Source organism: Amphiura filiformis, chromosome 2, assembly GCF_039555335.1.
Source record: "Amphiura filiformis chromosome 2, Afil_fr2py, whole genome shotgun sequence".
NCBI lineage: Eukaryota > Metazoa > Echinodermata > Ophiuroidea > Amphilepidida > Amphiuridae > Amphiura > Amphiura filiformis.
The window spans coordinates 19,645,434-19,661,485 of NC_092629.1; the positions used below are offsets into that span (position 1 = coordinate 19,645,434).

At 38.2% G+C, this 16,052-nt stretch overlaps 1 protein-coding gene across 2 annotated transcripts in view; it reads right to left on the reverse strand.

The window, feature by feature from the left end:
* The window catches only part of LOC140145963 (alpha-2,8-sialyltransferase 8B-like), a 146,148-nt gene that overhangs the window by 79,523 nt on the left and 50,573 nt on the right, over positions 1-16,052 (reverse strand). For both annotated transcript variants that reach the window (XM_072167700.1, XM_072167701.1), the window contains one exon: positions 13,616-13,719. In XM_072167700.1, the coding sequence (XP_072023801.1) occupies positions 13,616-13,719 (104 nt within the window). The remainder of the gene's footprint in view (positions 1-13,615; positions 13,720-16,052) is intronic.

Sequence of the window (16,052 nt, forward strand, 5' to 3'; positions counted from 1 at the left end):
ACAATGGTATGTGTACCTTTGTTCACGAAATGAGACAATGGCGTGCTTTTTGTAAACCAGCATTCTTGAAAATGAGCAACATAATGATTGTTGACTTAACACGGTTTGGAAATAATTTCTTCATATTTTTGGTGTTATCTGTCGTTTACATATCCTTCCTAAAACACAAAAGTGCGACCCTCTCCAAACACCTAAATTAGCTAAAAATTTAGGACATGTTACAAAACTATATTGTCTAGAATTTTAGAAGAGTACTTTTAATATTGGCCGGTTATTTTTCATACAGCGACGTTAACTAGGCAATGTAAACAGACATGAAAACAGACACTTGTGCAAACTGGATATCAACAAAGCGTCTGGGCCTGATGGGATTCCCGCTCTAGTTCTGAGAACTGCAGCTGCTGAACTGGCCACTCCTCTTGCACGGCTCTTCCAGCTCTGTTTCAACAGAGGACACATGCCAGCCCAATGGAAAGTTGCCGATGTGGTCCCATGTTTCAAGAAAGGGGACAAACACTCTCCAAGCAACTACTGGCCCATCTCTCTCCTCCCTGTTCTCTCCAAGATCATGGAGAAGTTGGTCAACAAGGCTATGTGGAAACATCTCAACAAACAGAAGCTGATATCCAAACAGCAGTTTGGTTTCAGAGCTGGCCACTCAACATCAGATGCCCTCACTTATGTTTCCCAGCGTCTCACCAACACCTTGAACAACAGAGAAGAAGCTCGTGTTGTCTGCCTGGACATCAGCAAAGCATTCGACCGAGTCTGGCACCCTGGACTTCTGGAGAAACACTCTGCTCTTGGCTTCTCTGGAAAGCTGTTAGCATGGTTAGCTGACTACCTCTCGAACCGCTCCATGAAGGTTATTCTGAATGGCAAATCGTCCAGTCTGAAGTGGATCAATGCTGGTGTCCCACAAGGATCCATCCTTGGTCCTCTCCTGTTTATAATATTCATAGATGACATCTCTCAGAGGCTGACAAATACTTCCATCTTGTATGCTGACGATGTTACCCTGATGACCTTTATCGAGTCCAGAGAGGACAGACAAGCTGCTGCTGCATCTCTCAACAAAGACCTACTAGAGATCGAAACATGGGCCTCTACATGGAATGTTCTTTTCGGAGCAGCTAAATGCCAATCCATCACGGTTTCCAACCGCAGAGATTCTGCTGGCAATCATCCTAGCCTCCAATTCTTTGGTATAAAGCTCCCAGAGGCAGATAGTGTTGAACTCCTTGGTCTCACCCTCAGCAGAGATTTATCTTGGAATCCTGTTTTAACCAAGATGGCAAAGACAGCAGCCCAGCGCACTGGTCTCCTCCGTCGTGCTGCTCCCTACTTGGTGCCAGCTCAGAGAGCGATAATTTATAAGAGTATGGTGAGATCTAAGATGGAGTATGCTAGCACAGCATGGCATGGAGCAACTCCTACATCACTGTCAAAACTAGATGCAGTCCAGAGGCGTGCTGCTCGCATCATCGATCTCCTGGAGAAGAACTTTCTCTCTTCAAATTCAGCCTTTGGCTCACCGTAGAACAGTAGGTGCCACCACTATGTTCCATCGAATTTTCTACGGAATGCCCCTGAATTACTATGCCAACTACTTCCGGACCAGCTCCAGACTGACCTCGCCTTCGCCGTTCAGTTAGATCTCACGACCTTGCAGTTCAAATTCCAAGATCTAACCTTGTCAGTCATGAGCGGTCTTTCATTCCATCTACAGCCCGCACATGGAATGCACTCCCGCCTCACATTCCTGGAATTGCGAAAAGGAACAGCTTCAAAAAGGAGGTTAATAGCTATCTAGGCGCCAACCCGTCAGCTTTATTGCAACGATAACAGCTGTTAATGTTTTGATATGCCTTGACATAAAAAAAAAATGTACTATTAGAGTCACGCGGTAGCATGACCAGCAAGTTTTAAAAACAACGACTGAAAAAGAAGAATAAACAGATGCACCGCGGGACTATATTTACACGAAACAAAACGCTATTGTTCTATGATATTTTTCGCTGGGTACAAAATATATCTAAAACCATGCTAAATCTTATTTACTGTCCAAAGTGTAATATTTTAATAACTCATTAATTCAAAAAGTTACACCAATCTTAGAGTCAATCCGATTGTTTGATAATAAACAAACATTTTTGCTTTATTTCACGCGGTATTTCATAGCCAAAATTAGTGGCAAATCATAGCTAATCATACTGATATCCAGAATCTTTCGTCACTGCTACAGCCATACATGGCTGTCACTGGCGCACCACTTTTTGAGATTTACTTTCAAATATACCCTAGCATTTTCCTACATACCCTACATACAAATTCTGGATCCCATTCGCCAAAAAATCAAGTTTTTCACAATTCTTTTATTCTTTCCGGACCACAGCATACATTCATATTAATAAATACTCCACTTTCACACGTCGTTATATCGGGACGTCTCCGTGGCGAAGCGGTTAAGGCCATGGACTTCTAATCCATTTATGAATTTTTGCTCAAGTTCGAAACTTCCCACCACTTTTTTTTAATGTTTTATTAACCAATTTATTGTCATAAATCAAGAATAACACCATTTCGAACATCCATTGCTATTGTGATATTATATTTTTTTTCATCAAACAAACATGTTTGATTTTTTATACATATTTAGGCCTAGGGCCTACTTTCACCATCCAAATGCTTTCACCATGCCTGACTATCATGACATCTTCGTCATTTAAAACACATTTATCAGTGGCTCTGTTCACAGCTCAGACTGAAATTATATTTGGAATAAATATTATAAATTCTCACAAATTAAAATCACAAACCGCGAAAGAGTCGCCAACAACTGCCGCTGAATATTTAGAACTTGATTTCCCCACAGGGCTATAAAGAACCACAAACCACGAAATTTTGATATCCAACTAGATTGCCCCGCAGGGCTACAAAGAATCACACACCACGAAATATGGATATCCAACAAGCTTAAACTATAAATTAGCTCCCGATAGAGGGCAGGGCTTGACAAGGGAAATTAAAATCACAAACCGCGAAAAATCGCCGGCAACCGCCGCTTAATAAGAACCACAAACCACGAAATATGGATATCTAACAAGCTTAAACTATCAATTCTCATAAATTAAAATCACAAACCGCGAAAGATCGCCAACAACTGCCGCTGAATATTGATATCAAACATTTCCCCACAGGGCTATAAAGAACCACAAACCACGAAATTTGGATATCCAACTAGATTGCCCCGCAGGGCTACAAAGAATCACACACCACGAAATATGGATATCCAACAAGCTTAAACTATAAATTAGCTCCCGATAGAGGGCAGGGCTTGATAAGGGAAATTAAAATCACAAACCGCGAAAGATCGCCGACAACCGCCGCTTAATAGGGATATCCAACTAGATTGCCCCGTAGGGCTACAAAGAACCACAAACCGCGAAATTTGGATATCCAACTAGGCCTATCGATTATAAAGAACCACAAATCGCGAAATATGGATATGCAATTAGATTGCCCCACAGGGCTACAAAGAACCACAAACCACGAAATATGGATATCTAACAAGCTTAAACTATAAATTCTCATAAATTAAAATCACAAACCGCGAAAGATCGCCAACAACTGCCGCTGAATATTGATATCAAACTAGATTTCCCCACAGGGCTACAAAGAATCACAAACCACGGAATTTTGATATCCAACTAGATTGCCCCGCAGGGCTACAAAGAATCACACACCACGAAATATGGATATATAACAAGCTTAAACTATAAATTCTCCCGATATAGGGCAGGGCTTGATAAGGGAAATTAAAATCACAAACCGCGAAAGATCGCCGACAACCGCCGCTTAATAGTGATATCCAACTAGATTGCCCCGCAGGGCTACAAAGAACCACAAACCACGAAATTTGGATATCCAACTAGATTCCCCGCAGGCCTATCGATTATAAAGAACCACAAACCGCGAAATATGGATATCCAACAAATTAAGACCACAAACCGCGAAAGATCGCCAACCACTGCCGCTCAATATTGATATCCAACTAGATTGCCCCGCAAGGCTATAAAGAAGGCTATAAAGCTGCTTGGCTACATTCATAAAAAGAAAAGAAATCTACCAAAAAAACGTTGACAACGTAAAGAAATCAGCAAGTTTAAAAAACCCACCTCGGCTCACTTTTTGAAACTTGGTCCCATTTTGAACACCAACAGCAAATCAGTGTTTTTATTTTATTTCAACAGAATACAGCGTTTCCAACAAGATTACAAGCCTACTTGTTTTTCGTTTAATTCAATCATTAATCATGATTATTATAAATAATAGGATATTGGCTTACCATGCAAGAACAAGATAATAACCTTTCAGGTCGTTCCAGAAAGCTTACAAATTAATATCGCATCTGCACATTAAAGATACATAACACTTCTGGATATGTTTAAAATTTATATAAATATGTTTAAATATGTACCTTTTACAAATGGGACCAAGTTTCAAAAAGTGAGCCGAGGTGGGTTTTTTAAACTTGCTGATTTCTTTACGTTGTCAACGTTTTTTGGTAGATTACCTATAACATTAACTAAAACACCAAAGTACGAATATTTCCAAACATCTAAATTAGCTAAAAATTTAGGACATGTTAAAAACTATATTTTCTAGAACTTTAGAAGAGTACTTTTAATATTGGCCGGTTATTTTCACACAGCGACGTTAACTAGTCATATCCCCATACTTTTAACGTAGGGCTATTTGTAGAGGGAAAGAGCACTGTGTATTGTGTATAGGAAAACGGACAGTAACTGCAGTATGTAACAGTGCTTTGGAATTGTTTACCCTCCATGAAAGGAATGATGGTATTAAACAAACTCAATTTACATTGTAAACCAGTTGAAATAAGAACGAAATAATTTTGTGGCGGCCCAGGAATTTTTTGTTGGGTGGGGGGGGCAAAGTGGATTTCTGGGGTGGTGCAAAATGTACGTATGTTGGGGGTTTGCCTCAAAATGGGGAGGGGGAGAGAAAAATTGTGGGGGGAGGCAAATGACCCTCCCCTGTAGCGCCGTCACTGAATCGGGTCATATAATTTAGTGCAACAAAAACCGATGGACCATCATCACCTAACCAATAACAAAAACGGTGTAACAATTGAAATGGCTTGGTGCCCTTGATCGTCGAACTAATCCAACTGCGCGTATCGATCTTATATCCGTGGATTACAGCTGCACATTTGATTCTATTTCACACCATGTGCTCATTAAAAAGCTTCATAAGACCTACGGCATTCGCGGACCTTTATTGCAATGGATAACCTCATTTCTTACTTGCCGTCGACAACGTGTCTTGTTTCGCGGTGCTAGTTCTGAGTGGACCAATGTATTATCTGGGGTCCCTCAGGGATCTGTTTTGGGCCCACTTTTGTTTAATATATACGTTAATGATCTTCATCTTCATCTTCAGTCTCCCATGTACGCTTATGCTAATGACACGTTCATTTTTAGGATCATTACAGTTGACACGGATATTACTATATTGCAATCTGATCTGGACAAATTAAACTGGTGGTAAAACAATAACGCTCTTCGATTAAACCCATCTAAATGCCAAGTCATGTGCATAAGCAGGCGCAAAAACAAACCTGCTGTAAAACTTTAGAAAAACAGTGGAAATGAGAATGGTCAAGTAATATTGTTTTTAGTCATGGAACAAACGATAGTAAAGGTGTAGCTATTTTAGTAAATCCAACAATTATATGTACGTTTGACCAAGTGATAAATGACTCGGAAGGAAGATTCATTTTAGCAAAAGTTAGAAAAAAAAAAAAAAGCCTTTTACCTGTTAAATGTGTACGCTCCCAATAATGACAAAGATCAAGTCATTTTTTTTGATCAGTTAAGCAATTTTATAGAAAAACATGTAATAAAAGAATACTTGATTATAGGAGGCGATATGAATTTAGCTATGGATATCACTTTGGATAGAAAATCTAAAAATAATACTATTAAGGATGAGCATAAGAATGGCCGAATTTCCTCAAACGTCTTCTTTTAAAAACAATCTAATAGACATTTTTCGTACAAGAAACCCTACCAGAATTATAGCTTACACATGGTCAACACGTAATCGCAATTCTGCATCAAGGATTGATTATTGGTTTATACCTCAGTCGCTTAAAATTAATATAGTAGATTGTAATATTGTACCAAGTATTATGTCCGATCACCAAACAATTATTATGAAGATTTCTTTGAGTGATACCGAGCCTCGTGGGCCGGGTTTTTGGAAGTTCAATAATAGTCTTCTAGAAGATGTTATTTAACATAATTTAATTAAAAGTGTCATTTTAGATGTTAAACGTGAATATGCTAACTTAAATGATCAACAATTTTGGGAATTTATGAAGTTCAAATTACGTATGGAAACCATATCATATTCAACCACAAAAAATCGAGAAAGAAATGCACGTGAACAAAATAGGTACAAAGGCAATTGCTAAACGAATGGAAGGTGTACTACCAAGTATTATATGTAATCATCAAACAGCCTTTGTCAAAGGTAGAAATATTGGAGAAAACATTCGTTTAGTTGAAGATATTCTGCAGTACACAAATGATAACCACATTCCTCGTATGTTACTTTTTGCCGATTTGGAGAAAGCTTTTGATTCTGTTGAATTGAGTTTTCTTATGGCAACCTTGAAAAAATTTCATTTTGGTCCAAACCTGCTTTCATGGGTAAAATGTTTTTATTCAAATATTAAAAGTTGCGTAATAAATAAGGGGTTTTCTACTGGTTGGTTTGATCTGACACGAGATGTTCGTCAAGGATGCCCGTTATCAACAGCATTATTCGTGTGTGTGATAGAAATGTTGGCTTTAAAAACTTTGAAATGTAAGGATATTTATGCTATTTTACGCACGATCATTGCGGATTGCATTGGTTTGTGTCATCAGTAAAGTTATATATACACGAGTGGATAGTCATACGTAGTGGTAGATAAAATGATTAAAAGAGTTTTTCAACACTACACTATTTTTCGCTCACCTGGAACGTTTTCACTAGTTCGACTAGCGTCTTCAGCAGATGGTGATGCTGTGATGGTATCTTGGCTACGATCGGGATAACCTTCACTGATGACGTCATATGATTGACAGAATTACGTCATATGATGTTACGATGTAGCGGCGCCGCCCCTGGGCATCAGTAGGTTGTCCCAAATTGGGTCTATTTCGAGTCCTTTGTCACCATTCAGTCTCGGTTTCTGAGTTCTTATGTGTATAGCTTCCAGAACTCGGCGGGAATATTCTAGTGAAAACGTTCCAGGTGAGCGAAAAATAGTGTAGTGTTGAAGTTAAACTCTTTTAATCAGTAAAGTTATAGTTTAGCCAAAATAATAATTAGGTTGAGTAGAGATCTAGCGAGATGACTAGGAAGCATTCAGTTAGGACGCGGGACTACCAATTCTTTAGAAATGCATAGTCGAGCTAAAAGTCGATCGATACATGTTAAAATCAGCACAATTCAGAGATACACCTTTTTGCTATGAAATTTATTTTGTCGGTCAAATATAAAGCAATATTTTTTTTCTTCAGTAATGTCAGTTAAAGACAGTGCTTGGATATACATTTTTTTTTAAATCCTGGTGTTAAAATTCAAGCATCATATTTTGTCTTTTAGTGTGATATTTTTGATTTTTATAGGCCTTTAGTTCGCCCGTGAGCTTTTTACGGAATTCATTTTTTTAGCGTCTCAAACTAATATAGTTTGCTAAAGAAAGATATTTTCCACCTCTGTAAAGCACATCGTGTGGGTCTATATATTATAGTTTTGTCAGAATTTCCGTTTTATTTTACCCTTTTTCCTTCATGCTCCGAAAATGTCAAACTCAGTACTTTATCTCTAGAACAACCAGCAGAAATAATCGATATTTCAATTGTTGTCAACCAGGTCCCTTTTCCATTGAAAACCAGGATTGCCTGACCAGCGATTTGGTAGCCCAAATCCCCAATTCTGGTAAATGAGGTGAATTTTGGAAATTTGCTACCGTGATAGCCTGCAATTTCAATTTATAGGGGCTATGGATTCCATGATTATGAAAACCATTTTGTCTGTTTGTTTGTTTGTTTATTTACCTAGGATGAGGTCCTTGGAAAAATCCACTGTCCAAACCTAGAAAAATTCGCGTGTTATTAGAGGGGATTTTAATTTTCTGTCCCTCCTATCTCCAGGTGAATTTTGAATGACCCCCCCCCCCCCCCATCGCGGGTTGGCATTTTCATTACACCCTTCAGACTTGCGTTCGGGTTTGTGTAGGCCTATTTGTCATAATTTAGCGCTATAGGGCCTACTTTCTAAATGTCGTGCTATATAAATATTATAAGGTACCGGTATGTAATATTATGTAGGCCTATGGGGGTGGGGTGGGTACTCAACACATTTTAACCATGACTTACAATGCAAGGCTCATTGTTGCCATAAATGATTTTTCCTTTAGGTCATTATAATAGGTTGTTATAAACTTCCATGTTTAACCTTGTATTGTTTTGGCTGCTTCATTATGACTTTCGGTGGGTTTAAGCAATTTCAAACAAACACAAACAAAAGGCACTATACCCAGTCACCTTCATGACAATTGAAACACTAGGTAATTTCTTTGCTATATTGAAGTTCTGGCAACACTGTATCCAGGCCGGGCACCCAGAGATATCGATCCACAATGCTAGTATTAGCCTAAGATTTCACGCATAGATTTGAAAACTTTTCAGCTAGTAGTAAAAAATTATGGAATCAAAACGCAAATTCTGACAAAACTATGATATATCGCTCACGGTGATGTGCGTTAGAAAGTTGGGAAAAATCCTTCTTTAGCGAACTATATTACTTTAAAAAGCTAAAAGATTGATCAAAAAAAATCTTACACTAAATGACTGAATTTCACGACTAAGTTTAACACTAAGATTTGAAAAAAAATACAGTATCAAGCATTACAGTTTTTCCTGACATTTACTGAAAAAATGAAAATTATTGCTTTTCATTTGGCCGAGAAAAAAAAATTTTACACTGAAAAGGTGTAACTCAAAATTGTGTTCATTTGAATACCAAATTCGATCGTTTGTATTGCCTTAATAGAGAGGTTGCGATTTCCAAACGTAGACATCGGACGTACGTTGATCTATTCAAAACCACTCTCCTGTATCGAAGCGAGTTCACGTATTTAGCTATTTTTGAAGATATTCCACGTGCAAAATCGACGTAGATACATCGTTGAAAATGCACAAAATTTGTCCATTTCACAATATGTTAAAGACAGTCAAGGATAATGAACATACGAAGGAAAGTCTAATTATTATTATGATCCTTTTGTTTGTAACAAATCATTATAATAAAGGTACAGCGATGTGTTAAAAATGGACTAAATTTAAACGCAATATTCATACGCAGAGATTGTCTATTGAAATGTGTGTGATACTTTGCGTATAAAAATTACCTTGCGATTTGACATTTTTGACTCAACGTAGCATTAAAACGTACGTTCCACCATGGTTCCACGTGGAAATAGGCTGATTTTACCTCGAGTCTAGGTAAAGGAAACGTAGAGAACGAGTGTTTCTCTACGAATGTTATAGTCAAAATATCATGTGTTTTTTGTACAGCTGAGGGGTGGTGCAATAACTTTGTGTATCCCCGAGGTGGTGAAGTATTATAGGGGGGGGGGGGGGAGATTGCTTGGCAGGTCAAAGGGGGGCAAGCATTTTTTGCAGGTCGAAAGTTGGGTGGGGGGAGGGCAAGGAAAGTTTGGCTCAGATATTTTAGGAACATTAGGAACACGTTCAAATATGCACAATTCCTGATCGGTTATTTATTTATTTATTTATTTATTTAATTATTTATTTATTTATTTATTTATTTATTTATATATTTATTTATTTATTTATTTATTTATTTACACACAAATTCAAAGTATAGACCTCTGGCAAGGCAACGGTTCACTCGCACCTATAAGATTAGTATTTTTGAAAAGAGCTGTATTGTATTCAATCTATGTTTGCAGACATACACAGGTGATTAGTGCAATCTGCTTGTGTTGGCATGGTTGGGCGATCTATTCAAACATTGTATTCGTCTATTGCGATTATTACGTCACTTCTTAACTTATAGAGGCCCTGCATTCTTTTATTGATTGGCTCCAAACAAAGGATTTGAACCGGTGTCCTTCACCGTAGTTATGGCGGAGTACAGTTCAACAAAAGCATGATTGCAATCTACCACGACATTTCGGCTCACACACATAAGAAATGCACTACGATAAAATAGGTTGATGAAAACAGTGCAACAGAGCATTAATGCCCAAAATTGAAAAGCTGTATAATTTATGAACAATATACACTACACATAAAAAATACTACTACAAGGGATTTTCAACATATAAGAATCCAAACAATCAAGTACCAACATGCACAGTTTTGTCCTTATATCACTTTTGGGTTTATAACAAAATGTTTTCAAGCCTATATCGTGATTGGCAGCTGCATAAGACATCTCTTTGACAGCTGATAATGCCCATCTATTCACCAAGTGACTATTAACTGATGAGTACTGTCATTATGCTAATATGAAATCATTGCTTATCAACAAAGGCGATTGACTCGTCTGTCGATATGCTCAAACAAACCGCTACACTGTTCAATGGCTTTCTTGTACTATATGGTGGGCATTTTGAAATGCACGTGCCCTGAGCAAACTACGCTGCGTACGCACACTGAAGGGCAAAGAACAATGGAAATTGTCATAATTCGCGCGCATACTGCCGGGCAATGACGTCACATGTCAAGTGGTCTATACCCGATCAATGTTGGAGTTGCCTATAGCCTATATGTTTAAAATTCAATATGGCTACCGAACTGTCATGTGATGTGGTCCAGTGGATTAGTGCGCTGGACTTCTGTATTCTGTATGTAGCAGCGGCGTGGGTTCGAGGCCCACCTGTGCCGAACTGAAATTCCATTTTTTTTTAAATTTAATATTAGGGAAATGAGACTGGGCGAATTTATGTATGACGTAGAGAGGATTAAGATCCCTTTATTGATCCCTGACCCCACCGACTACCCCGGGCTGATTTCATGCAAAACAAATCACCAGATGACTGACTATAGGACATAGCGCCACAACACGAGCGTTGGTAAAGTATGTGGCCTCACTGCAATACATAGCTACGTAAAAACGTACGTGTTAACGTACGTAAAAACGTACGTCCTACGTCTACGTTTGGAAAATCGCAATCTCTCTATTAAATGACTGAGTGAGCCTTGCAGAACAATAACAATCGGTAGTCCCGCGTCCTAACTGCATTGACACTATTATTTAACAATCCGTGAACCATGTGTGATCATCCCGGGTGATTATCAAGCTCTCTGAGCATGAAAAGTTTATAACACATCTGTGCCTACTAATCCCTTTATAAAGATGCGAACAGCACCTCATGCATTAACCCTGTCCTTCAGTTCGTTCGTAACAAACGTTGGTTCATACTTTCATGCGACTTGTCCGTGACCGGTCGCTGAGCGGCGTGGCGCATGCGCATTGCATACAAACGGATATAATCAAGGTTTCTCATCGGCTGGTATGCTATGCCTCAGCGACAATCCACAGCGACAAGACTCTGAACCTGAAACGTTGAATATTGTTTATATTTGTGCGTGCATTACGCAACTGCTGTTTTTTCTTGGTGTTTTATAGATTTATAGTTATAGACGTATTTTATAACGGCTGAGTTACTGTTTTATATTAAACTACTCGTAAATCATTGTAAAGCCAGCTTAAAGTCAGCGGGTTCTTTGGCTTAACTTGTGTTTATTACACAGCCGTTGACTACGGCTGTGTCTTTTTTCTTACAGGATCTTCTTTCTTACACAGCCGTGACGTTAGTCACGGCTGTGTCTTTTTTCTTACAGGTTCTTTACACAGCCGTTGACTACGGCTGTGTCTTATTTCTTACAGGATCTTCTTCTTTCTTTCTTCTTCTTTCTTCTGTCGACCTTTATATTTGCTCTAGCAAACACAGATTTCGACCTAACTTGGTCATAACTATCATTGACTATGCCCCTACATGTCACATGAAACTTGTGGGGTCAAAGGTCACGTAGGGGTCATAGGGGTAAAAAACGTGATTTTAACTCAAAATGCTTCTTCTCCCACAGATTACGTAGAACAGTGACGCCACTTGCACACATGTATTGGTCCTCACAGATTTGATGTCAAAGGTCATTAAGGGGTCATTTCCGGGATAAAACGAAAAACCTTCAAAAATTTTCATTTGCTAAGAAAAACATGGGCCAGTAACGGCATGTTCATAAATGATTTGTGGTTATCCAATGTATATGTGGTATTTTTTTAAATTGGGGTCAAAGGTCATTAAGGGGTCACTTCCGGAATAAAACGAAAAACCTTTAAAATGCTTCTTCTCCCACAAATTACATAGGAGACTGATGCCACTTGCACACATGCATTGTTAATACCCAGTGTCTATGGGGTCCTCACAGATTTGGGGTCAAATGTCATTAAGGGGTCACAACACCACAGACCACAGCTAAGTCTAGTTTATTCTTCTTCTTCTTCTTCTTTCTGTCGACCATTATATTTGCTCTATCACTAACATGCTTACACCGATTTTGACCTAACTTGGTCACCGCTATCATTGACCTTGCCCCTACATGTCACATAAAACGTGTGGGGTCAAAGTTCACGTAGGGGTCATAGGGGTAAAAAACATGATTTTAACTCAAAATGCTTCTTTTCCCACCGATTACGTAGGACATTGACGCCACTTGCACACATGCATTGTTATTACCCAGTGTCTATGGGTCCTCACAGATTTGGGGTCAAGGGTCAGTAACGGTATGTTCATAAATAAAGTGTGGTTATCCAATGTATATGTGGTATTTTTTAAATTGGGGTCAAAGGTCATTAAGGGGTCACTTCCGGAATAAAACGAAATGCCTTTAAAATGCTTCTTCTCCCACAAATGGAAAATTGGGGCACAAATAACATATACCAGAGTGATGCCACATGCACATTTTTAAATTGGGGTCAAAGGTCATTAAGGGGTCACTTCCGGAATAAAACTAAATACCTTTAAAATGCTTCTTCTCCCACAAATTATATAGGAGACTGATGCCACTTGCACACATGCATTGTTAATACCCAGTAGCTATGGGATCCTCACATATTTGGGGTCTAAGGTCATTAAGGGTCATTTCCGGTATAAAACGAAAAACCTTCAAAAAAATTTATTTGCTAAGAAAAACACGGGCCAGTAACGGTATGTTCATAAATGAATTGTGGTTATCCAATGTATATGTGGTATTCTTTAAATTGGGGTCAAAGGTCATTAAGGGGTCACTTCCGGAATAAAACGAAATGCCTTTAAAATGCTTCTTCTCCCACAAATGGGAAATTGGGACACAAATAACATATACCACATATGCATTGACATTCGCCAATGTCAATGAGGTGTTAAGAGATTATGGGGTCAAAGGTCATTAAGGGTCACACAACGGCTGTGTTCGTGGTCTTAGACCACAGTTATGTACATGTCTAGTTGCGTTTATACCTTGTGGTGGTGCTGAGATAAATTCCTGAGAGGAACCCGACTTGAAATGACACTAAAGCTGTCGCCAAGAACCAGATGAAAAACTGCCAACTCCTAGGTTTGTCCTGTAAAGAAATAATAAATTCATTGATAGAGTTACACAAGTATATATTTTGAATTACATTGTGCATTACTATAAAACTTACCAGTACAACTTGACGAAGCTACAATATATGTTTTTTATGAATTCGGCAGACAGCCGAATCCGTATTCTGATTTTAGTAAATTCTTGGTACGGATGAATCATTTTTGAATTAACGAATAAGGGATTTTCGCTTTAGCTCAAGAGGGCAGAATATATTTCTTAACGGCGATAATCGTCGACCGTATTGCGCTGCACCGTTAGCTAACCCTGCATTTCGCCCTCTTTCGCTTACTTTCACACTGAACACCGTTGGAAAATTAATACCTGCCATCTAGAGCTAAAAGTGTTCGATCCATTGTTCTCTAATTCCAAATAAATAATGAGTAACATGAATTTATCAAAAAGAGGAAAAGAGAGAACAAGCATGTCATCAAACTGTGCTGGACCCTTTTCATGCAGCAAAACAGCAAAAGTAGGCATTAGAAGTAGGTCAAGTTCAAATGCCAAACTTTTCCAGTTTGAAGGCCCACAGAAGTGTTAAACCTGCGAAAACAACATGGATCAATGGGAATTCAAAAGTGCACTAGAACAAGTGCGAAAATCACTGGCACTTAAACAGACACGATAAACCAAACAAACAATGTATGCACAAAAACAGACAAAGTTCGATGGCCAAAAATTGCCAATTCCAGATCCCACAGAAGTGTCAGGAAAACAGTACAAACGTACACTGAAAATTATGAAAATCACTGTGCACATAGCAGACAAACAGACAAAAAAGACAACTGGGCACTCGATGCAACACATCAGAACGACGCTGAGTGTATTAGAATATACCAAGATTCTATATAGCTGTGCAAATTCCGACATATGGTCCCAGAAAACAACAAAATTGCAAAATCGAGCTATTTATGGCCCAAATCCAACATTTTGAAGTAACAAATGGTAAAAAAAGGGCATTTTGAGATCGAATGTCACAACAGACCCTGATCTTTGTCACATGGCCGCCCTTTAACTGAACTGGACGGGACTCATCGTGTTTTCAATAAGAAAATTCAGGGGTCGAGGAATTTTTGATCAAATTGCCCAGATATAATTCACGTAGGTCTATACCAAAATTATAAAGTTAAAAATCTTGGAAACAAGATATAAAAAGGTATAACTTGCGAGGGCACTATTTATGTTAGTACATGCATGTAATCTAAGACCAATTGTAGGAAATTGAGTTTGGATCTGTGGTTGGTCAGTTTTCTAAAACTTGTGAGGGCACTATTTTTGGTCATACATGTAAGTTAACTAAAACTTAGGCATTTACACCCTGAATGTAAACATTAAAGAAACCACAATGAGCACATTTATATTTATTGCAGCTGGAATTGACCAGAGATATGAGACAACACAATGGGGGGGGGTAGACATATAAAGCAATTATTGAATAGGCTTATAATGGGTTCTTTTCTGTGACTTATAGGCCCCAAACCTTGGGCCAAGGCTACTATTGCTTTAAGCAATACGAAATGTTAAGGAACAATATTTTACTCCTGGCTGTATGGTGGAGTTCGTGGCCATATCTGTTTTACTCAATCAACCATTATTTTATTGTTGTATATGTCAAGGGCTTTCAGAAAAACTTGGGTGATCAATCTGAATATCAAAATTGTCAATATAAAGGTGTAGTTATTTTATTGTTTGAACTGTTTCTATAATTCGCATCGATCATAATGAGTATGTTTTTACGTACCTCAAATGAAAAGGACTACGGTATTTAGCCCATGATCTTGCAATGAGACTGTACAGTGTATGGACAGTGTAGCCTATTTGTCTAATCATTTTGACTATTTAATTCTGACCATTGTGATTAAAACAGGCTTTCAGATTGGTAAGCTATTGTGTACCAAGTGATAAGGCCGGGCACGTATAATACAAATACACTGGATAATTCATGACAGCCAATTTACTAGCAAAAGGTGGGGCCAAATAAATCTTAGTTGATTCTTGAACACGATTTAATTAAGCAGGAATCTTGAAGCAGAATTGGAATACATATTATCCTGTAACGTTTACTTAGCCTAACAGTCAATGAACGTTCATTGTTAGCATAATAAGTAGCTTTGGGTAGCCTATGTTTATGAAAAAAAGTGTTTACAACCGAATAACATCTGTTATACATATATACATCTACTTGCTAATACACTGAAAGTCTAATAGAAATGAAGGATAAAGAACAATTACAGAACATTTATACAATGTTTACAAAATAAGAGCGTTAATGTTTTGTACATGAAGTTAACGTCTTTGCTACATAGCTAGTTG